Source organism: Cibotium barometz, chromosome 54 (assembly GCF_041138505.1).
Source record: "Cibotium barometz isolate CiBa-2024 chromosome 54, ASM4113850v1, whole genome shotgun sequence".
Lineage (NCBI taxonomy): Eukaryota > Viridiplantae > Streptophyta > Polypodiopsida > Cyatheales > Cibotiaceae > Cibotium > Cibotium barometz.
The window spans coordinates 33,053,010-33,070,554 of record NC_141099.1 but is presented as its reverse complement, the minus strand read 5'-3'; the positions used below and the strand labels follow the sequence as shown (position 1 = coordinate 33,070,554).

Below are 17,545 nucleotides of genomic sequence, written 5' to 3'. Positions count from 1 at the left end.
ATTACATATGAATTTGAAGTGAGCTCACTCATGCAAGGAGCATACATATACTATGGTGTGAAGAAGTGGGCACACCATAGAAGTTTGGTAGGATTCCTAGGAGGAATAAAATAAATGGATTGAACATGGATATGCATGATGGATATAAAGGAGAATGGTTTCAAAAGCAAGGAAGATTCATAGCGATGGATAAATAATGGATGGAAGCAAAGGTTTAGGTATAAAGCTATTAATAATGAAAAGCAAAGGTTTAAGTATAAAGCTATTAATAATGAAAAGCAAAGGTTTAAGTATAAAGCTATTAATAATTAAAAGCAAAGGTTTAAGTATAAAGCTATTAATAATTAAAAACAAATTTTGTGATACTACACGTATAGGAGCTTAGCGTACGAAGGAGATTAGACGTGATACTTCACGTAAACGATAATCTCCTCCTGGCGATCTACAAAAGGCGGATTACCATCGATGGAGGGAACCATCCGTTAATCATATCACAATTACATTTGCATTCATTAATTTGTTCTTCCCCCTCTGGATCTGTCTGATCCGCCGTTAGCTATGCAGGCACCTCAATCGGCAGCACAATCCGGCAGCCAGGAGCTCTCTCCTGCAGTCTACGTTCCGCCCACCACCGACAGCCGCGCCTTAACGGCATACAATCCGCCGGCTTCCATGACTAATGTCGCTGCTCCGCCTCACGCAAGCGCCCAGGAGGAGGCGCAGGCATGGCCGCTCGTGACCAAGTCCTTGATGTCCGCCGTAATCGCCAGCCAGCAGCCCGCCACCGCAGCCATGACCCTCCTCACCATCTTCAAGCCCATGGTTGACGGATGGGCGTCCGCCCGCAATGAGGCCACGAGGTGGAAGGGACGCGCAGAGGCCCACATGGCGGAGCTTCACAGGCAAAAGACCGAGCTAGGGCACAAGCACGAAAGCCTCCTGTCGCAACTGCAGGTGCTTGAGCACAAATTGGCCGAGAGCCAGGGCCTCCATAAAACCAAGACGGAGGAAGCCCAAGAACTCGCCCGCTCGCTCGAGTACAAACAGCGCGAGTCGGAGGCTCAGCGCAAGGCCTTCCACTCCACGGTTGCTGAGCTCCAAAAGAGGTTCGCCAAGGCCGAGGCCGACGCCGAGGCAGCCAAGGAGGCCCACCGAAAAGAGGCGGAGGAGAAAAAAAGCGAGGCGGAAGCTTTCGCCAAAAGGGCGGAAGAGGCTAAATTGCTGCAACAGAACCTCCGAGAGGAGGCTGAAAAGAAAGAGAGAGCACAAGCTGAGGAGATAACAAAGCTCCGACAGCAGGTAACCATTTCTAGAACCAATTTTTAGCATCTCAAAAATTTGTCCTAGGTACATTTGCTCCCATCTCTTGTCAAGTGTAATTACAATTAAGAGATTATTATTATTTCCTTTTCATCATGGATTTTTTTGTTAATTTTTGACCTCCCTTAGATCCAAGTTTTTATCATAGATTGTTTGTCAATCTTTGATTTTCCCTTAGATCGAAGTTTTTATTAAAAAAAATCTTGTTCCCTTTTATCAAACAGATTAAAGAGAGCCAGACCAACAAATCAAGGCTAGAAGAACAACTAGGGGCAACCATATCAAAGAACACATCCTTGGAGGCACAATTGGCCCAAAAAGGTCTAGATTACTCAAGCCTCGAGAGTCGTCTCAACGAGGTCACCAATCGAAAGGAAGCACTTGAACGCCAAGTAGCACTCTATCAAAGACTCCCGACTCGGCGCTTTTAACCCCTATTGCTTATTATGTTAATCTAATTGTATGGCAACAAAAGGGGGGGGGCTCCACAAAGGCATGTGAACTAGCCATTCATCATTTATAAATGTATAAGAAATCAAGATAATGGATACATTAGCCACATTACATTGATAGAAGACTCCAACATAGAAGCAACCATATTATTTGCCATTTATCTCATTTACATTTTTTCTCTACTTACTATACTCAAAATGATTTGTTATTGAAATGAAACCAGAACTACAGTTAGGATATGCACACTATTTACTAATAGCATGGTGTGAAATGTTAGGCTACACTTTAAGGGGTAAGGAAGTTGTATGTTTGTGAATTAAGAGCTACGTCTTCTAATGGAGTTGTAGGGTTTCATCTTCAAGCACATTCCATCCTTATCTTTCTCATTCATATATAGTAGTGGGGGGATGAATGTGTTGATGAACTTGGTGGTAGAAATGATGCCCAATTGTTTGGGGTAGGTTGTGATCATTAAAAGTTGTATACAATTATTAGGTTTACTGAAATTTATGAGCACAACAATAATGGCCTTGACCACCTCTAGAACGAGGGGTTTGTGGGATTGCGATCACAACTAGGGCCCAATTGGCCGAGGATATATTGTGGGGTGGTCTTTTGTTGTCGTACTCAAAGGACAGGATCGGAGACTAATTTTTTGGTACACATTCTTTTCATTGGGGCCCATTATTCTTATGAACCAATAATTAAAAGTTGTTTGCAAAAGTTGGGATTTAAACTCAAACCTCTCTTTTCCCTAACTGCATACTCTATCCACCTCTCACAAGCACCATTTTCTTGTAATACACCATTTCAAACCTAATGATAAGCATACAAATTATTTGCCATTTATCTTGTTTACATTTTTTCTCTCATTATACTCAAAATAATATTTTATTAAAACAAAACAAGAACTACTAGGATATGCATGCCAATTACTAATAGCATGGCATGACATATTGGTGTACACTTTAAGTGGTAAGGAAGTTGTATGTTTATGAATTAAGAGCTAGATCTTCTTGTGGAGTTGTAGGGTTTCATCTTCAAGCACAAGCCATCCTAATCTTCCTCATTGATTCCTAGTGGTGGTGGGGATGAATGTGTTGACAAACTCGACAGTAAACAATGATGCCCATTTGTTTGGAGTAGGCTGTGATCATTAAAGGTGTGTGTATATAATTACTATTGACAACAAAATTAGAGAAGGTTTATTGAGATCTATGAGCACAACAATAATGGCCTTGACCACTTCTAGAATGAGGGGTTTGTGGGATTGGGCTCACAACTAGGCGGTCGTTAACATATTGAGGAGTGATCTTTTGTTATCGTACTCAAAGAAAAAGCCCCACCAACATTATACCAAATTGGTCGATGATATATTGTGGGGTGATCTTTTATTATCGTAATCAAAGAACAAGCCCCACCAACATTGTACCCAATCGACCAAGGATATATTATGGGGTGATCTTTTGTCCTCGTACTCAAAGAATGAGCCCCATCATCAGAGGCCAATTTTTGGTACACATTCTTTTCATTGGGACCCATTATTCTCATGTACCAATGATGAAAAGTTGTTTGCTAAAGTTGGGATTCAAACTCAGACCACCCTTTTTGTTGGGGCCCATTGCACCAATGATTAAAAGTTTTTTACTAAAGTTGGGATTCAAATGCAGACCACCCTTTTCCCTAGCTAAACACTCTATCTACCTCACAAACATCCTTTTCTTATAATACACCATTTCAAAGCTGATGATATGCATACAAGCAACCATATTGTTTACCATTTATCCCGTTTACATTTTTCTCTCCTTATTATATTCAAATCTAGGATAAGCACACCAATTACTAATAGCATGGTGCAAAATATTGGTGTACACTTTAAGTGGTAAGGAAGATGTTTATGAAGTAAGAGCTAGACTTGTGGAGAAATGTGGTGCCATGGTTTGTTATGCAGCATGTCGTGAATGCCATGTCTGAAAATGTTGATGCAGCACAAAAAGATAATGTATGGTATGTGGATTCAGGCGCTTCGAACCACATGACGAGTCATGGGGAGTGGTTCAAGGACATGAAAAACCCGGAAAGACCAGGTTTTGTGGAAACAGGGGATGACACTGCTCATCCAATTGCCCACGTTGGAGATGTGCCATTGTCTATGCAGGATGGCAAAGTGAAGTACCTTGCAGATGTACTTCATGTTCCGAACATAACAAAGAATCTGGTTTCAGTTGGCCAGATGATTGAGCAGGGTTTGCAGGTTTGGTTTAACCCTGATGGTTGTTATGTCGAAGACTTCAAAGACAAGTGCAGGTTGGTTGCAAAAGGCAACAGACTGGGCAGAATGTTTACGTTGAATGTAGACATGCTTGAAATGAGTGCTGCGATGTTTGCAAATGGTTCAGGAATTGTTGCAGACACAGACATTTGGCATAAAAGGATTGGACATGTAAATGTGCAGAGATTGAAGTCTATGCAGACAAAAGGAATTGTGACAGGGCTGCCAAAATTTAAAGTGGAAGGTATGTAGAAAATATGTGAAGCATGCCAATTTGGGAAGCAAACAAAGCATGTGTTTCCATGTAACAGATATGTGAGCAGAAATGCACTAGATGTTGTGCATTCAGATGTATGGGGTCCTACGAAGACTATATCTATGGGAGGCTGCAGGTATTATGTGACTTTCATTGATGACCACACAAGGAAAGTGTGGGTATATTTCATGAAGGAGAAGAGTGAGGTGTTCACTCACTTTCAGAATTTCAGAGTTTTGGTTGAAAAGCAAACAGGGAAATATGTAAAGTGCCTAAGGTCAGATGGAGGGGGAGAGTACTTCTCCAATGAGTTCTCTGAATTTTTGAAGAAGAATGGTATTCGGAGACAATTTACATGCAGATACACTCCGCAGCAAAATGGAGTTGCTGAGCGAAAAAACAGGCACATTGCTGAGATTGCGCGAGCATTGATGGAAGAGAAGAATATGCCGCATTGCTATTGGGTTGAGGCTGTTTCTACAGCAGTATACATCATGAACAGGACTCCAACTGCAGCCATACATGATGTAACTCCAGAGGAGAGGTTTACTGGCAGAAAACCAGATTTGTCTCATCTGAAAGTCTTTGGATGCATTGCATATGTGCATGTGCCAGATGAGCTGAGAACTAAGCTGGATCTGAAAGCTGAAAAATGTGTGTTTATTGGATACTCCCTTGAGCAAAAGGGATACAGGTGTTATAACCCTGCTACACGTGAGTTGAGGGTAAGTAGGGATGTTGTCTTTGATGAGATGAGCAGCTGGTATGCTGCTGAAAAAGAAGCTGTTGGGGCTGATGTGAGTGGAAGTGTGGTTGCACAGAATTCAGGTCAGCAATCACAGTCTTTGAGTGGACCAGGAGAGTCCTCATCTAGTGGGTCTATTGATAGACCATGGAATGGCAGGCTGCGTCATAATACCAGTCCTGCAAATGTGATTAGTACATCACATAAAGGAAAAGAGAAAGTGGTTGAGCCCCTTGGTATGCCTGACATTTCTGCAGGGCATTCTCATGTTGATGGAGAGTCTAGTGGCTCAGATATGAGCCTTGATGAGGAGCTTGGGATCCCAGCTATGAGAACACTTGGTGTAAAGAAGGATATGGAAGCCATGAATGAAAAGCTGCGAAGATCAGGGAGAGTGAAGAACCCTGTGCAAAGATTTACATATGAATGTTATGTGGCACATCACTATGCATATATGGCAAAGGTTGTGCAGGTTGTAGAGCCCACATGCATTGATGAGGCTATTGGAAATGTCCATTGGGAGAAAGCCATGGATGAGGAGATGGATGCACTATATGGAAATGAAACTTGGGATTTAGTGCAATTGCCTGAAGGCAAGAAAGCCATTGGATGCAAGTGGGTGTACAAAGTTAAACATAACAGTGATGGAAGCATAAACAGGTACAAGGCTAGATTGGTAGCCAAAGGATATGCGCAGACATATGGGATTGATTATGAGGAAACTTTCAGCCCAGTTGCCAAGATGGCAACGGTGAGAGTTGTGATAGCAGTGGCTGCATCAAAGCAATGGTCTTTACATCAGATGGATGTAAAGAATGCATTCTTGCATGGGGATTTGCAAGAAGAGGTGTATATGTTGCAGCCACCTGGATATGAGGATGTGGGTCACCCCGAGCATGTTTGCAGGTTGAAGAAAGCCGTGTATGGCTTAAAACAAACACCAAGAGCATGGTCTGACAAGATTTTTGAATATCTTGTCACTATTGGCTTTCATGTAGCCAATGCAGATTTCTCGCTGTATGTGAGACATGGTGATAGAGGGGTTGTGCTTGTTGTCATCTATGTAGATGACTTGATCATTACGGGGGACCATGATGCAGAGATCTTTGATGTAAAGATCTTGCTTAGACAGAAGTTTGAGATGAAGGATCTGGGGGAGCTCAGATATTTCTTGGGCATTGAGGTGATTAGGTCACCACATGGTATTGGATTACTGCAGAGACAGTATGGCTTGGACATGTTGTCCAAGTATGGTATGACAGGCTGTAAGCCTATTTCTGTGCCATTGGATCAGAATGGCAAGTTGAGTGCAGATTCAGGAGAGATCTTGGAGGATCCTACTATGTATAGGCGCATAGTAGGAAGTTTGATCTACATGACAATCACCAGACCATATTTGAGCTATGCTGTTGGGTTGGTGAGTCAGTTTATGTAGGTTCCACGGAAACCGCATTTGGATGCAGTGAGACGCATACTGAGGTATGTGAGGTCTACTTTGCATTGTGGACTATTCTATGAGACTGGGACAGAGATATGTGTACATGGGTACACAGATGCTGATTGGGCTGGTAGTATCTCAGATAGAAGATCTACCAGTGGCTTCATGTTTTCCTTGGGGAGTGCTGCTGTGACTTGGAGTAGCAAGAAGCAGCCTACGGTTGCTCTATCCAGTACAGAGGCCGAGTACAGAGGAGCTGCTATGGCAGCATGTGAGGTAGCTTGGTTGAGAAAGCTACTTGCAGCTTTGGGTCTATCAGTGGATAGACAAGTTGTCATTTTCTGTGACAACATTAGCAGTATACAGTTGGCCAGGAACCCAGTCTTTCATGCTCGTACGAAGCACATAGAGGTCCACTACCATTTCGTCAGAGAGAAGGTCTTGGCAGGAGACCTTGACCGTGTTTATGTCAGCACAGAGGATCAGGTAGCTGACATCTTCACCAAAGCATTGGGTACAGAGAAGCTCCACAGATTCAGGGCTTCGCTTGGTGTACATGAGATGGAGTTGAGCTCTTCGAGGGGGAGTGTTGAGATATCGAGCTCGTCTAGTGAGGCGGTGGACACTGATGACCCGCCTGGGGGATAGGCCCCACACTTACACCACTGGGATGGTTGGTGAGATCTTGGGTGATATGCAGCCAGTGGGATGACAGGCTATGTGTGACAGCCATTCTAGAGACTGGCATAGTTATAGCGCCAGCTCATTTAGTCGGGTTCACACTATAGAGAACCCGTGTATGTATTTGGTTGAGTACCTTTCATATTGTGTGTACTCTTATTCTTGTATATGGTGTGTTGAGTGTTGAGTAGAGAAGAAGAAGATTTTCAGCCTCTCACCTTGTGTGTTCTCTATTAGGGTTTTGTGAGTGTGTGTGTGTGCTTGCAAGAGCTCAAGCTCTCTTCCCCCCTGCATCTTTTCAGACGGTCTGTCCCTTTGCTCCTCTAGGTTAGGTTCTTTGTGATTGATCACTTGATCCCCTTCTTCTCTCGATTGGGTGGATCCAGTGTTGATTGTATCTTCTTCGGATCCTTGTGACTCTGGTGTCACCCTTACCCACTTTTTTCACTCTTCTCCTACGGCCAGTTCTGGAAATGGTTGCATCTGCTCGGTTCTTTCCCTTGTCTCCCAATTGGGCCTGGGATCATGTTAGGACATTGAGTGGTGTGATATTTCCAGGCTATACACTAATGGTTCCAATGGTGGCCTGATTAGAAGTGGAAGTCCAACCACTTGCGTGGTATGGACAATCCTTGATCAAATGATGAATACCACATTTAGTACAAGTAAGTATTGGTATGTCATTGGGCGGAGTAGTCAATTGTTGGGGTTGGTGCGTATGAACCACATTCTTGTTTGGGCACTCAGCGATTCAATGCGGCCCACCACATCCAAAACATTGTAGCGGTCCTCTCCTCATGTTTGGGTTCATGTCCTTACCCTTCCATTGTACTGTGGTTTGAAACATAGGTACTGGAGTGTTATTCTATAGGACATAGAATTCAGGTGTAGCGATTCTACTTCACATACCATATCAATATCTTCTGATGGCCCTTCAATCAATACTTGGTTGATTGAAGGGCATAGAATTCAGGTGTAGCGATTATACTTCACATACCATATCAATATCTTCTGATGGCCCTTCAATCAGTACTTGGTTGATTTTAGCAATAGGTGGTGGTAGAGGTGGTGTCATGTACCTGAAACATCCCCCCACCAGGCAAATAGGAAGGGTTGGGTTGTCCTGCAATTGCAGTGATTTGTACAGGTGGTGCTGGTAAGGCCAATGGAGCTCTAGGTACCAGTAGTAGCTGTGTAACTATTTGTGGAACCTTGGATATCTACACATTGAAGTGTCATGATTCCCTAATCTCACACAGTGTGCACAATAGAGTAGTGGCCTTGCTCTCTTGACTGTGATTCAATATGCACATGGAACACCACACCAATCCCTACGGGGGTAAAGATGGTTATGCCCATGCCTAGATGTTTCTCTTCCCTCCTTTACCTTCAATTTCTATAGTATTGCGTTATTGAGCTTAGTCCACAGTCATGTTTCTGACTTGCTTGCTCCGAGTTTCAATCTCTTGGTGACTTGAAACACGCGGTGAAGTCTTGCCGAAGATATTTTGACATCTTCCGATTGTGGCAATTCCAGTATATTATCTTCATATATATTCAATTGCCAGTTTGCAACATGCATCTAGAGTGGCTAGCCGGGCTAGTACCAAATAATCATGCATCTTATGGTCCCTAACTCCTCTCCAAAAGCAAGGCAATAACTGATCTCGTCACTTAGCCTCTCCCGTAGTTTGCACCTTGAATTTAAATGCTTTAGTCGAGACACATAGTCTCTCATTGACTCCATTTCCTTTTGTTTGATATTGTGTAGGTGTGCCACAGGGACTCCATCTATCACCACTTTTCGCAAAGCTAGGCACAAACACATTCTTGATTCGTGTGAAGTTAACCTTATCCTCGGGTTTGAGGGTTCAGAAACACTGATGCACTTTCCCTTCTAGGGTTAGTGAGAAAGCATGAATCATTGTCACATCACTGACAGGCCATTAGGTTTCGCATGTGGATTCAAAAATCTCTACATGTTGAATAGGATCCCCATCCTTAGAGAATTTTTGGACAAGCTTGCAAATGATGTGTGGCTTCATTTGGGAGGGTCAAAATTCTAGAGCAATGCCTAGTTCCCTGACCATTCCTTGGCCCATTTCTACGGCCATATGCAACAGATCCGTCCTTGTGGCTACATTAAGATCAATGGTTGGATCCACCCTTTGTCTTTGAGGAATTGCTCCCCCCATTACCTAGACCTCGTCCTCTTCTTGTGTTGGTTCTTCTAGGTATCTCCGGTCCCTTGGATGGTCCTGCCCACTGCACCTTGGAATGGCTCATCATTAGTTGCCTCTGTGCGCCTTTGTTGAATTAAAAGTTCCATGTCCTGTAGGAATGTAGGATCGATCATCTGCTCGATGTCCTTTTTGGTGTACAAATGATACTCCACTTTGCCCACTGCTCTTGCTAGATTATCCTCTTCTTCTAGGGTTACAAACCCTTCCTCAGCTCTGGGGTCTTCATTTATGGGTTCTAAGTTTGGAATTTCTCCCACTTCTTCCCATGACTATTTCTGACTCCTTACCCCGTGATTGGAGTAAGTTTAAACTTCCCATCTCCTTTTGTTCAGCTCTTGTCCTTTGAGTATCGAGCTCTTGTTTCCTTAAGCTCAACTCTCGTAGAGCTGTCGTTCCTCCTCGATCCTTTTTAGATCTAATTCTACTTCCTCTGAGGTTGGAAAGAATACTTGACCCGTCCTGGCCGCACTTTCCATGTCCCGTCTCATTCGGGGGGTGCCGGTGTTTGACTGCCTTGAATTTGACATTTGGATGGGCACTTCTTGCCTTGGACCAAGTCCATCGCTGGTTGACGGTCCCATGCCCACAGATTGTGCTTCTTCATGGCTAGTTTGGAGACCAAAAAATCCCCAGGCGATATCAATGATACCACTAGATCTGTTTGGGGAGGGTGGTTTCTCCTCTTCCCCAGAGTATCGCAGCCCCTCTTCCATGGATTCTTCACGACTAGTTTCAACGGTGGTCAGATTCCTTAAGACAATCAAGTGAGTGCTTATTGAGTGACCTGAACCAGGAAGATCTTAGGTGATTTGATGCACTATTGTCAGGTGTACAATCGTCTCCGATGAGCTTTCCAGACCTTAAGTGCATGGATGTATAATTTGATAAGCTATTTTGCTGTCCTAATTAAGTTTTGATTAGATTCTGTAGACCTGTTTCTAAGGCCGTGAGATTGTAGAGAACAGTTCACGGCATGAAGTGTCAGAAAACAGTTCACGTCGTGAACGATTTTCTACACTTTCACGTGTTTAATTTTTTTTCTTTTGGAATCAAAATTCCACGTTACCTTGTTATGGGTGTCAATTTTTTCAAGACTTCCTTAGCCTTAATTTGACTATACTGATTAAGGCGTGAGATTGTAAAAAAGTTCATGCTGTGAAGAGATAAGGTTTCACGTCGTGAAAAGTAATTGGTTCACATCATGAACAAAAAATGGTTCACGTCATGAAGATTTCTAAAATGGTTCATGTCGTGAACTAAAAATGGTTTACGCCATGAAGAGTTCTGAAATAGTTCATGTCGTGAACAATTTTCTACACGTTCACGATTCTTAATTTTGTCAGACCTTGTGGTGTCAGAGGTGTCAAGATAAGGCTACCTATTTTTGGCAAGGTAATCTCGTGAATTGCGGCGTTACTCATGGCATTGATGCTGGGAGTGGTTCACGGCGTGAAGTTGTAGAAAATGGTTCACGTCGTGAACGATTTTCCTGCAATTTCATGTGGGAACTTCTCGCGTCGACTAATGTGATTCTGGGTGCAAAATACTTATCCAACTGTTTCCAAAATGATTGTGCCACGCCTAAGGAGTGTAATACAAGTGTAAGATTCCTCCCTCTAGCTTTTTGAGGTGTACAGGTGTACGAACCTTCCCTTCTGATCTTATAATTATTCCCCTCTCTGAAATAAAAGAAAGATCTTGTTTTTTCCTGTTTTGGCCTGGAGAGAGAAAATGTCTAGAGGGAGGTAATTCAAAATTGAGATATTTTTGGATATAAAAATCCTCCTAGTGTCTAAAATGGTTTCCCCTGAAACAGAAATTCAAAAAGAACTTTCCAATGTGCAATTGGAATTAATTGAGAATAGGTATAAAGGACCTTAGCCTAAGGCTTCCTCTTTATTACTATAGAACCTCCATTTATCGTACATTACTTTGTGATCCTGCCTATGTTGCGGTACAATGTACTTCTTTGTATGCTTGTTCAAGCTCTGCTTACAATGGAAGAGGCAAGATCTCTCCCGTCCTTCTAGTGGGGTCTTTGTGTTTTTGTTATTGAAGACTGCTCTAACTACAAGCCAACTTGCTTGAGCCTCATTAGCCCCATGAAGCCAAAAAAGTTAGCTTTCTAAAACCCATGTCTTTGCATAGTCCTATTTATCATTTCCCAAAACATTATATGGATTCTTGTGTTCTCCTCTTTCATCTCATATGTGGCAATGGTCATCATCATCCTAGCATTGATATTTGGAAAAAATAAAGAGATGCTATTAGAGCGGGCAATGAGCAAGGATTGATAACCGTGAGAATAGCAGAGGGATAGAGTTGGCCGACCTTGGAACGTAGACATGTGTTGCCATTATATTCCAAACTTTAACTCTATGGGTATGATTTAACATTACCCAAGCATATTTAAGCTCTCCATTGTCATCTCAATGCATTCGATTAACCAAGTCTACACCAGAAGTGAAGCCCTTGGTTGACATTTTGAACAAGAAGCACCTCTCATCATCTGATCCCTGGCCAAAAAATCTAGTATCATGGATGAAAGGGTAAGCTATCCATCATTTGTTGGAGGAACATTATTCCATCGAAGCCACTTCATGTAGGCATCACTTTCTTTTTGGACTTGGAAACTATTCTCCTGAATTTGCAATTTGTTCGATAAAATCCAAAAAGACCACCAAATAGTGAATAGCAATAAACGTAAAATGCGAAGGAATTTGCTAGTGTTATTGTACCTTTGTTCTTGATAAGTGGAACCATAGAATCAAAGAAAGTAGCCAACTCTTTCTCTCCCACCATGTTCGAGTCTTTAACATCCTCATCCCCGAAGAATGCCTGTAGCAACCTTTCCTTTGCAATAGTCATCTAGATTTTCCTTGGACCTGCCTGCTTATCCATCTTCACCACATCATTGACCTATTCCTCTCTCTCGTCCAAATAAGACTTTAGAAGACGTGCCTAAAAAGGATGCTTGTGCTCTCCAACATGTAATGTCTATCGTCAGTTAGGGATCACATTTAGGGATCACATAGTACACAAAGCAATCACAAGTGTCCATGTAGTATACTCTCTCCTGCAGTGAGTACATGTGATCTTGTAGTTTCTTTTTGTAGATCTAGTTCCTCTTTGCACCCTCTTAGTCAGAAATCCCTTAAATAAGCTGAGTTAAAGTGGCCATGAGTTAGGTAATAAGAGCAGGCAACCCTATGACACTCAAGATATTATCCTATGCAATGACTCAATCTGACTATGATGTTTGGCAGAGCCATGTTTGTTGCATGAGGTTTTGTCCACACATGACCATCATACTTGTGCTCCTCCATGGCCTCCATTTTGTTGGCACTTCCTTCTTTAGGAGGTGGAAACTCCATAACGAGTTTTTCATCATAATACCTTGGCAGTTTTGCTGTACTCTCTTTCTATTAGGAAAACTTGTTATATATTGGCTCAAATGGCAAGATGGCTTCTTTTGTAGCAGGAGGGGGGATAATGCTCTTGAAAGATCCCTTCCCCCTCCGCGCAACAAATTCGGGGGTGTTAGTAGCAGAAGTAGCACTTCTTGCACAGGGCAAAGCCTCTCACTCAAGGCCTTGCCCCCACGGATATCCGGACAAGAGACTAATCCCTCGGTTTGTTCTAAAACCGAACCCGGAAAAACTTCCCTCGCCTAGAAAGCACGGGCGATTCTTCCATGGGATATTTTTATTCTAACGTAGTCAAGAGCCTTAACTAACCAAACTGATCTGACCGAACCAGTAAGTCACATGGTCAGATCAAGGAAGAGACTTGCACTTGGATCATAGAGACCAACGCTTTTTTCTTCGTCAAGAGGCTTTTCCATAGAACAAGGACTATCCGGGATTTACTTCATCTATCGTAACATAACAGAATTGAGTCTTATTTTAGGGATCCATCAGTCCAGCCTAACCCCATCCAGTCCCATGGGTTAGCCAACCGCCCAACCACTGTAGTGATAGGATCCATTTAAGAATTTGGTTATGTTTTGTCCTGGGTACCAGGGAAAAGAGTTCCCAGGCCCCCTAGCCGCCGTGCCGGCGCTTCATGCAAACTTCAAGATAGTCACACCACTTACACACCCAATATGAAATTGCCTTTTTCACAGATTCGGCTGTCTTTAAAACAATTGTTTAATGAAACCATGATATCACTGATCATAATCCTCCAAAATATCCGGTTGAATTCTAGTTTCTAATCATTCCTTTATCGGTGTACCTATGGCATTATTGGTAACCAGAACGCTCACCACCTGTCCACTCAGGGACCTTTTCAATAGTTCATAGCTCATAGTACCCGAAAATATATTCACTTATAAAAATCTAGATGGACTCTCTGTTGAAGATCAGCAAAATCAACCAATAGATCCATATAAAAGAGCCATGGACTCATCCATTGAGGACCAGCAAGGTCAATCAACCAGATCCATGCCCGAGTTCATAAAACAACTCTAACACCTTGTTCCATTTTCTTCCTCGGCGCACGCGTGGGTATCTTCGATGACCTAGAGCCCGAGTACCGTATGGTCAGCACCCTCTAGGATCCTTCGTAGGTCAACTAGCGCTTCACTCATAGGCCGCTTCCTTGGTCCCTCATCCACCGTATTGGAAGCTCACCTTGCTATGCGAGACGTCCTCCATTGACTCTCCATTAGCTGTTGCAACTTTATCACTTAGGTCTCCACGACCTCATTCACAAGATGGTCAAAATGCTTTCCCAGCATTCTTGACATAAAACAGTCATTTAAAAACAGGTCATAAATACAGTTTCTATAACGAACTCGCATCTTTTCACATCGTTCCACATCATTTCTCGTTATTCCACATTCTTCTAAATCAATTCACTTTGCTTAATCCGCATCCAATCATATGTATTCTCATCGTCCTTCATCCATTCTCATCCAATCACATCATATTACATCTCATCACATCTATCCACATCTATCCTCATTACATCTCATCCATTCTCATCTACCCATATCCATATCACATCACATCACATCCATTCACATCCCATCTCATCCATTCACATCCTATCACATCCTATCACATCCATTCACATCCTATCTCATCCATTCACATCTACCCCAATACCCATCACATCACATCACATCCATTCACGTCACATCTCATCCATTCACATCTATCCCGATTCACATCACATCACATTACATCCATTCACATCATATCTCATCTATTCACATCTATCATGATTCACATCACATCTCATCTATTCACATCTATCTCGACTCACATCACATCCATTCACATCTATCCCGACTCACATCACATCCATTCACATCTATCCCGATTCACATCACATCACATTACATCCACATCTATCCCGATTCACATCACATCCATTCACATCTATCCCGATTCACATCACATCACATTACATCCACATCACATCTATCGTGATTCACATCATATCACATCACATCTCATCCATTCACATCTATTTACATCACGTCACATTCACATCCATTCACATCTCATCGCATCTATTCACATCCATCACATTCATTGCATTCCCATCCCATCACATACATTCTATCCACATTACATCACATCCATATCCATCCATACATTCACATTCACATCCACATATATTCACATCACACCACATTTCATCCACATCTCGTCACATTCACATCCACATCCCTTTACATCACATCACATCCACATCACATCACATCCACATCTCATCACATTCACATCCACATCCCTTTACATCACATCACATCCATATCCACATCACATTCTATCACATCCACATCCACATCCACATCCACATTCATTTACATCACATCACATCCTATCACATCCACATCCACATTCATTTACATCCACATCCATTTACATCACATCACATCCACGTCCATTTACATCACATCACATCCTATCACATCCTATCACATCCTATCACATCCACATCCATTTACATCACATCACATCCTATCACATCCACATCCACATTCATTTACATCCCATCACATCTTATCACATCCACATCCATTTACATCACATCACATCCTTTCACATATCCTCACATCTCATTCTCATCTCATCATTCACATCCACATCCATTTACATCACCTCACATCCCATCCACATTCATTTACATCACACCACATCTTTATCACATCCACTCACATCTTATTCACATCGCATTCACATCTTATTCACATCTATTCACATTTAGTAACATTTTCTATTTTTGATACCGATGGGACTTTTCTAAATTTCTGCCAATTGCTTGTGCTAGGTAAAGGTTCTTTTTCTCGATGGATATTTTCATATTCTTTCTCAATTTTCTCAAGTGAAATATATTCAATATTGTTCTTTTTGAGTAAAAGATTCATGGGATTTACAAAAATCAATTCTACCCATATTTCCCAATAATGCTCAAAATTCCACTTTTGATAACTACTCGTAATTTGAATTATGCTAAAAATTCCTCTTTTTTCCATTTAATTTCTTGGATCTCGACGATTATCATGGGAATTCCTCTTTTTACATTAAAATGATTGAATAATAAATGTCATGGGAATTCCTCTTTTATCATAAAATAAATTTATCTAAAATTTCTCTTTTCTTTAATAAGATATCCATTATTTCAATTTTACCAAGAATTTTACTTTTACCATTTAAATGATTGAATTTCAAATGTCACGGGAATTCCTCTTTTATCATTTAAATTTTTCTCATGCATAAATTAAATTTATCTAAAATTCTTCTAAAAATATTTATTATATCAAATTTTCTCTTTTTTCATTTAATTACATGGATCTCCATTATCATGGAAATTTCTCTTTTTGCATAAAAATAAAATTACCAAAATTACCTCTTTTCTTAATTACTTATTTATATATAAACACTAAAAATTAGTTTTCCATGAATGTGATGAAAATTATTATTTTAGCATAGGATGACCAATCCTAAAATATGGTAGGAAGTCCTCTTTTCACATTATGTACAAAAATAAATTATGTATTAATTTCTTAAATTTTTTGCCATAGCTTCACTGCTATTATTGATAATTTTTAATATTTTTGAAAAGAATAAGACTTTATAATATAATTATGATAGAATAACTATCATTGGACCTAAATCCAATTTATGGATTTAAATCATAAGTTTACTATAATTTTATTAACATATAATCATTAAAAAGCCATTTCTTTAACCTCTAGCTTAACTAGCATAGAGTTTGATTTTCGAATTGAGAATTTATCAATGAGAAGCATCATTTGAATAGAGATTTAGTCATAGGAATGACCATTCTTTTGGGGAGAGAGAGATATACATAAAAAACATCCTAAATTAAGCATAAAGATAAACTTTTCTTAATTATTCATTACAACTCTTAAGAAAAGCTTGATTTGCATTATAAACACTTAATTAGAAACTTCTCAAGCTTGAGAGGGGTTGAGAAGTGAAATTATTGATAATAGTAGAGAAAAACCATGAAATTACATGTTACCTCTTGATTCTACTTGCTTCTCTATCTTAGAAGAAGCCCCCAACCAATCAATTGGGGTTAGTGTGTTGAGAGGAAAGCTCCAAAAATGGTTGAAGAGAGAGAGAAGCTTCACTCTCTCCAAAAGTAGAGAATTTTTAAGAGATAATAGAAAATAAAGGTATTTTAATGTAATACTGGCATGGTATAGCTCAAAGATGAGAATACAAAAGAATGAGGGTCTATTTATAGGTGAGGGAGGCCACTAGCTGAGTCCAACTAAGTTCTAGAATTTTCCAGTTTCAGTTTGGTTGGATTTGGAGGACAAGATTTGGACCAGTTTAGCTTGCATTTTGATCCAGTTTGATCCAGGAGAGATAAAAATATTACAAATTTTTTGATTTAAAAACTCATCCACATGTGTGAAATAGGCGCCTACCTTAAAGTCTCCCCCCTCCTGTGAAATAGGCGCCTACCTTAAAGTCTCCCCCTCCTTACCAAGGTGTCAAAAATGTATCATTATTCTAAAATATCTCTTTTTTTTAAAGTAATATCTCATAGTTTTTAACTAATAAACCTTGTACTCAGTCAACTCTTCATCTTATGTAAGCATTTACTCATTTTTGGGTATTTTTTTAATTCTTTGGATTTATCTCAT

The 17,545-nt window shown here is 40.9% G+C and overlaps 1 protein-coding gene across 1 annotated transcript; it reads left to right on the top strand.

The window, feature by feature from the left end:
• Nucleotides 1–495: 495 nt before the first annotated feature.
• LOC147608060 (uncharacterized) lies at nucleotides 496–1,868 on the top strand. The gene is made up of 2 exons (XM_086789917.1): nucleotides 496–1,299; nucleotides 1,545–1,868. Exons 1-2 carry the CDS (start codon nucleotides 559–561, stop codon nucleotides 1,749–1,751), a joined length of 948 nt encoding a protein of 315 aa, XP_086646043.1. The 5' UTR covers nucleotides 496–558; the 3' UTR covers nucleotides 1,752–1,868.
• The last annotated feature ends 15,677 nt before the right edge of the window (nucleotides 1,869–17,545 follow it).